At 44.9% G+C, this 7,082-nt stretch overlaps 1 protein-coding gene across 7 annotated transcripts; it reads right to left on the bottom strand.

The window, feature by feature from the left end:
• Positions 1 to 549: 549 nt before the first annotated feature.
• LOC109770821 (G-type lectin S-receptor-like serine/threonine-protein kinase At4g03230) lies at positions 550 to 6,760 on the bottom strand. Of its 7 annotated transcripts, none has more exons than XM_020329529.4 (10): positions 6,483 to 6,760; positions 5,822 to 5,951; positions 5,673 to 5,734; positions 4,647 to 5,580; positions 2,974 to 3,084; positions 2,696 to 2,877; positions 1,829 to 2,057; positions 1,516 to 1,753; positions 1,278 to 1,428; positions 550 to 1,191 (listed from the first exon to the last, which is right to left on the bottom strand). In XM_020329529.4, exons 4-10 carry the CDS (start codon positions 5,548 to 5,550, stop codon positions 865 to 867), a joined length of 2,142 nt encoding a protein of 713 aa, XP_020185118.1. In that variant the 5' UTR covers positions 5,551 to 5,580; positions 5,673 to 5,734; positions 5,822 to 5,951; positions 6,483 to 6,760; the 3' UTR covers positions 550 to 864. The 7 variants fall into 7 exon arrangements, with proteins under 7 accessions (XP_020185118.1, XP_020185120.1, XP_073367376.1 ...); XM_020329531.4 differs by having other exon boundaries at positions 1,829 to 2,039; XM_073511275.1 differs by having other exon boundaries at positions 1,829 to 2,039; positions 2,696 to 2,840.
• Between the last annotated feature and the right edge of the window lie 322 nt (positions 6,761 to 7,082).

Raw genomic sequence — 7,082 nt, 5'->3', positions numbered from 1 at the left:
TCACCCAAAGGAACGCGGGAGGGAAGGGGGCCTCCGCCGCCGCTGTCAGCCGCCCGGGGCTTTGCCCGGCGGCCTCCTCCAACGGCGACGGAGGGGGGGGTGGAGGGGTTGGGAGCCTGGCGGCGGAGGGGCTAGGGTTCCACCGGAGCCGCCCTAGCGGGGGCGACACGGGCGTATGTTTCCTTCTAAATATATATATGTATACACTCCATATTATACTATTAAAATAATATAAAATACAAACATAACTACTTAACTCATGGAAGGTACAAACTTGGCACATAAATTTTGCTTCAAAGTTTAAATCAAGAACTCCTATTCTTAGTAGCAATGAGTAGTATGGTTGATGAACTTATGGACCGTTAGCAGGATAATACCAAAAAGATCTCTGTGGAAATGCATCTTTTCGTAACAGTGTGGAACTGCTATCAGCTCGAACAGATTAACTGCAGCACCGGAACCTTATCAGTTAAGGCCTCAAGGTTTCCATGATTCTAGTTAGCCTTGCACGCCAACGGAATTAACCTGGAAGAAAACATGGAAGGCACATACAGATGCAACACATATTTTACCCAGCAGGATTCAGTTAATGCATCTGTTGTCAGATTGAAATCCTTTGGATTTCAAGTCTTCTATTAAAGCCTACGGCAGCAGCCACCAGTGTAAAACGATGGTGCGGTGCACAAAAGCTAAATACAGTATTAACGGAGGACCTAACAACCGCTACAGAGATACGCCGGTCGCCATCCTTCAGAACCAAAATATGATATTCTTACTTGATCTGCTCTAGTTTACTTGACCTGGTCTGCCTGCCAGTTGTCTGATTGCTAGCACTTCCATCAACAACTGAAGCAAAGTGATTAACTATCTGCCATCTGGCTCCTCAGTGATGGTCAAGTCATTATTACTGCAGATGGTGTCAGCATTATTACTGTATGGAACACTACCCGATTCATCTTCCTTAGATACCCTTAGGTTGAAGTATGCCGGATGTTTAGGCTCTGGAAGATTAACATTCTCGCTGTTTAACATTGAGACGACAGTCGACATGGTTGGTCGATCGTCTGCGCGCTCTTGTACGCACATTAGCGCAATGTTAATGTACCTACTAGCCTCCGCTGCATGGATCTCCTCAACAATCGATGCTTCTAGAAGCTCAAGACATCTCCCTCCTTCCCAGAGATGCCATGACTGCAGAAAATTTATCAACATGAAAAAGGTGAATTCGGCCTACAAAATAATGGATATACGTGTGCGAGACTTCGCAAAATGCTCACATATCCAAGGAGGTTAAGAAAGTCTTCATGCTGATGGAAACCAGAATTCTTTTTTCCACTAAGGATCTCGAGAAGCAACACACCAAAACTGAACACGTCAGATTTGATCGAGTAAATTCCTTCAGATGCATACTCCGGAGCCATATAACCACTGAAATGAGTTGGAGGCACAAGTAAAATATTATATAAAAAATTTAAAGGTTGATGAATCAGCTAATTAATTGTTTCATACACTTACTATGTTCCCACCACCTTCTTTGTGCTTCCTTGAGTATCATTGGTGCTGAAAATTTTTGCTAGCCCAAAATCAGAAATTTTAGGATTCATGTCCTGGTCCAAGAGAATGTTGCTGGCCTTAAGGTCTCTGTGTATGATGCGCAACCGAGAGTGCTTGTGGAGATACAGTAGACCTTGGGCTATCCCTTCGATTATCACACATCTTTTATTCCAATCAACCAAAGTTGTTCGGTTAACATCTGCACATGAGATAGTGCATTTTATAGTACGGATGAAATGCAGTCCAAAATATGGTTAAACTACATTGTGCGTACCAAAGATGAAGAAGTCCAAGCTCTTATTTGGCAAATATTCGTACACCAAAAGTTTTTCCTCTCCCTTAATGCAGCATCCCATGAGCTTGACCAGATTACTGTGTTGTAGTTTTGCAATAAGTTCAACTTCATTTTCGAATTCTGTGAAACCCTGTCCTGAATGTGAGGCAAGCCTTTTAACTGCAATTTCTGTTCCATCTGGTAACTGGCCCTGGAAGTATGTACAAAACTGGAGGCATTATATTTTACTGAAATTACAGAAAATGGATTACATGCCATCCATGGGAAAAGGACTTCCGGTGTATACAGCAAACAGCATGTCAGCATCAAAATACCCAATAGATGGCCTTAATATTCCATTTGAGTGCATTACTTCTATTTCCTCCAGAGTTTCAGTCCACTGCTGAATAGTGCAAAATAAACATTTTATCCAGGGTTTCTTAATTTTTTCTTCTTTCTAGTTTAGGGCTACGTTAGGTTTCTTATGCTAATCATATCTGGTTGAGATACATTTATAAAACTGGATTTTAGGCTATATACAATATATGTTGATCAAGCAACTGTAAGTAAAAAAAAATCATTCTAGGGCATCGACAATATAATGGAAAGCGTGCCGCTTCGCATTTTTCACTGTAGTTTGCTAGTACAGGATGAGTGATATGATAACTGCCATTGTGGATACTGGAACTTATATTATTTTCCAAGGTAGTTTACAAAACTAGGAAAATCATAGCAATATTCATTATAGATTGGACTACTGTAATTAGTGCTATTGTAAGTATATAAGGATAATTTTTAGGAAACCATGATTTAATGTATATTTTAGAATGAACATATGATTGAATCTTTTCAAGACAATGCATTTACCTTGTAGACAGGGCCAAAACCACCTTGCCCAAGTAGGTTTTCTTTGGAGAAGTTGTGTGTAGCATGTAATATCTCAGACAAGTCAAACAGAATGAACTCCGAACTCTTCTGTTCCAATCTCCAAGCCAATGCGTCCTCTTCCGGCCTATTCATGGCAGCTTGATCGTGTAAGATTTCCGTTCCTAAATTAAGGGGGCACACATACAACTTTAAGGCTGAGTACATAAATAAGTGGTAGTTTTTCTTAGAGGAATGTTGTAATCGTGATAACAACAAACCTTTTCTTCGCCTTCTCATCCATACAACAAAACAGATAATACACAGAAATATTGACAGTAATAGAGCTGCCACAGTGATAATCCAGAGCGCCCTCTTGCGTGAGTTGTGTCCTAAGAAAAACACAAAGTCATATATAGTTTTCATATAAATATAAAAACGAATTTATTTAGTGATAGAGGAAATGACAAATCAGTTGAGGTTTTGGATCATCTCACTCAAGCACACTTAACCAATTGAACATGTGTCGTCCCCCTTTGACCTTTGAACCTTCTGACTCTAGCTATGTTTTCAAAGAGGTGAGGCGAAGCGAGGCGCTGGGGGAGGGGGGGAGGGCGCCTCACTGCTTAAGCGCTAAAGCGTAAAGCGAGGCGACGCTTTAGACAAACTCTGAACCTGATGGGCAGTAGAATAGAGTACCATTTAGTGAGACATACATACATTGATTCTAATCCACTAGTGAGCACATATATTCTAATCCATCCACTAAGCAGTAAGCAACTAGCCAACTACTATAAGAGAGGCAGTAGCAGCACCTAACAGCAGATGAGCTGTGCGTAGCATAACACATAACAGAGCAGGAAAGGCATGACAAGCTGGTGCAGATCTGAGCATGGAAGAAAGAGCAAAGGGAGGGGAAGGGGGAGAAGAGAGGGCAGGAGCCATACATTGTGGTTGCGCAAGAGGAGGGGGGGAGGAGCTACAGCCGGAGAGGAGAGGGAGGAGCTGTGGCCGGAGAGGAGGGAGCTGGTGCAGATCTGAGGAAGCTGCTGCCAGAGGAGAGAGGAAAGAGCTGAAAGGCTGGAGATTTGCATGCTCTGGTTTTGGTTCTCTCTCTTTCTTTCCTCTACTGTAACTGTTTCACATGTGAGCCCAGTTTTCCCGCCCCTGTGTTCCTGCCCAGCCCCTTTTCCCCGCCAGAGATCTCTGTTCCCCTGCCTGGCAAGTCTAAGGCGTCCCATTTTCCCCAAGGCGCCAATCAGGACGCCTAAGCGGGCGCTTCAAACGCTTTAATGTCTAAGGCGGACGCCTTAGACACATGTCTAAAGCGAGTTGGACGCTTTGAGCCTGGAGGGCGCTCTAACGCTTAAGCGACGCTTTAGGGACGCTTTACAAACAGAGGACTCTAGCATCTTTCCCCTTATCAATAAACATCCTTTTCTTTGTTATTGACTTATATTAGTTCTTCTACTTATTTCTTTTTATTCATTTATTCTGAAGCTCATGTCTACTTGTCTAAAAATGCTACCACGTTACCACATACTCCCTCCGTCCCATAATATAAGACGTTATTATGGGACAGAGGGAGTACATAATAAGCTAATTATTATAATAGTGAAAAGATCTAAGTAGCGAGTTACCTTGTAAGCAGACATTGCAACTATATAGACCAAATCAACTGCCATGAAAGACAATTTCGTGTAGAATACAGCTCTAATTTCCTGACTTACTTCTAGTAGCATATAAAATAATCAGTATAAGTTCTTTTTAATAGCTGCATCCATCACTCAACGGAAAGACAAAGGGAGTTCACTCTTCTTTTCCTAGAATTTTTCTCTAAAAAATTTATACCACGCAAGATGTGTGACATGTTACCTAAATCAATGAATCGAATTGAAGCCATGGTGCCATGTCCAACCAAGGATCTGCCAGGAAGGATGAGAATTTTACATACCATGAAGTTCTTGGATGGTTGCTTGCGCCTCCGGAGGTGGTGGTGCTTCAACTGGCGACTGCGACTGCGGGGCTGGGTTCGCGGTAATTATCGGCATAGTGTTGTTGTTTGGCGGAACTTCAGTTGCCAAGTTGATAATACGCAGCATGGGGTCCCCTTGGAAAAATGGGAATGTCTCGTACCTCATGGTACACCGTGTCCCCAGTACTCGACCACCTTTCTTACCATCCATGTACTTGAGTGTATACTGGTTGTAAGGCCGCAAACAGGCCGCACAGTCGTCCGCGGTCAGGTCTGGTGTGCACTGCATAAGGCAGTAGAGTGTAGGGAAGGAGCTGACGTCTAAGCGTGAGGTAGTGAACCTCCTTGAGCTGTTCACGGCCGATTGAGCCGTGCTGTTCAGAAGCGTGAACAACAAGAGCTTCGGGAAGTTCATCAAGCTCTCGATGCTCCCAATGACGAGTATATGTTCATTGACGGTGGTGGCGAGAAAATTCTGGTTGGAGAACCTGAGCATACAGGGATTGCTATCATAGTACACGGCGGCGTCCTTATTGTTCGTGCAGTGCTCCTGCCCGTCCTGGAAGGCGGTAACCAAACAGCCCTCGCAGGCAGAGGAGTTGGTGTCCCCACGGCAGAGTGCGAGGGCGAAGATGACATTCGGAACATTGCCAACGGTGTCGGTAGCGAAGAGGGTGGTGCTGGATGCTGCTTTCTTCGGGAGGGTGGATGAGAGGAGCCTGAGGTTGGCTTCGTAGGTGCTCTTTGATTCGTAGTCGCCGCTCTCGCCACAAGATGGCCACATTTGGGCAGCGGTGAGAGGCACAAGGAGCAGGAGGAGGGGGAGGATGACCGTGGCCATCCACGGATGACAAGGCAGACCCACGGATGATAGGAACCTCATAACCAGGGAACTTGTAGATAATGAAGAGTTCTAAAAAAAAGGAGACAAAAAACTTATGTTAAAACAGGAAAATAATACTAAAAAGTAAAAATAATGTAGAGAACGGGAAAACGCCAGCATACATCGAAGGTCCACCTCCCCAACTTATAAACTCTGGATCATCAATAAGCGATGGCACGGCAACCTAAAGAACAAAGAGGAGAAATGTCCATCTGCTCAGAACTGCAACGACAGCATGCTATTGCTGGCAACAATTCTAAGAATTCGGAACCTGTGGTGCTAGAAGAATATGCTCCTCTGTTTGCGGCACCGGGCCGTCAGGAGCTGATAGTCAGATACACATGGAAGGAAACACCACCATCCATTTGAGTAGCTCTGGTGATCATGTTCTAGATATCACGCTGCAAAACTGAAGTCTTGTAAGCATCAAAGAAGTGTGTGCTCGACAATTAATTAATTAAGAGATCCAAAATGATCTAAATTACAAAGTTGAGATGTCACAAGCAGCCATTCAGATATCAGGGATTAAGCTGAAAGTTCCGGAAGTCTACTCCAAGTCAAAAACAGGGTTAAGCAGAAAGTCTATTCCAAGTCAAAACAGGATTAAGCTGGAAGTTTAGGAGGTCTACTCCATTCAAAACGCGCTTGGTATCTCCTTATTTTGACAGGCACCCGGAAAATTCTCAATTCAACATGTTGTTTACCGTGAGCAAAATTCAATGCTTTCTCTTCAAGTTGAAAAATGAATCTAGCCCCGCAAAAAAATTAAAACTAAATCTAGGGTCTTATCACTGGCTTATGGGTTGGGATACACTGCAGATAGGGGCCTGTGGGTTATGGATAGGGGCTTATAGACCACAAAGCATTGCATTGCGAGAGAGACTGTCTTAAACCATGAGGAAAAAATGGGGGAAAAGGAGGCGATTTCGTACCGGGTTTAGCACCGGAAGTGGAAGCACGACGGCGTCGCCGGCGCGCGACCTCCGTGCTCCTCTCCGGCACGCAGCGGCCGGCCGCCGGCGCTCGCTCCGCTCCCCTGCTCGCTCGCCAATGTATCCTGCGGTCCAGGCGGCGTGGGCCGGAGATAGTCGGCAGAGTGGGGAGTGGGGGAGGAGGAGCCACTCGATTCAGTGGACGACGGCGGCGGAGTGCGCTTGTTTTTCAACTACAGTGGACGAGTAGGAGAATGACTGGCTGACCACGAGTCTCCGCCGTCCGTCTCTCTCGCAGTGCCGACTAGCTGGCTCTGTGGGCTCACATGGGCCTGCGTCGACCGTTCGGTGGATGTCAGCCCGGGCCGCGTCACATGCCCACATGGCTGAAGTAATTTTGTTCTTTCTTTCGCAGATGCAAGGAGTGTAAAAACAATGTAGATTCAGGACAGTGATATCCCCGCTCACCAGGCTTAAGTCCTAGACTTTGACGATAGTGCTCGCATTTTCATGGATTTATTAATCCGAACCTTCTAAGGATGCTCGTTCAGTGAAATGAAATGTTCCCGTCGACTACAAGGCGTCAATGATGACTTGGTC

The sequence above is a fragment of the Aegilops tauschii genome, chromosome 3 (assembly GCF_002575655.3).
Source record: "Aegilops tauschii subsp. strangulata cultivar AL8/78 chromosome 3, Aet v6.0, whole genome shotgun sequence".
In the NCBI taxonomy this organism is placed as follows: Eukaryota; Viridiplantae; Streptophyta; class Magnoliopsida; order Poales; family Poaceae; genus Aegilops; species Aegilops tauschii.
This window is presented reverse-complemented; position numbering and strand designations above follow the sequence as displayed.

Bases quoted from the DNA above. Each gene is read 5' to 3' on its own strand.
- LOC109770821 (XM_020329529.4), bottom strand. From the start codon at position 5,550: ATGAGGTTCCTATCATCCGTGGGTCTGCCTTGTCATCCGTGGATGGCC. The intron at 3,085-4,646 runs GTATGTAAAATT...TGTTTTTCTTAG, and splicing joins AACCATCCAAGAACTTCATG to GACACAACTCACGCAAGAGG. The intron at 1,754-1,828 runs GTACGCACAATG...TCTCATGTGCAG, and splicing joins CTTGGACTTCTTCATCTTTG to ATGTTAACCGAACAACTTTG.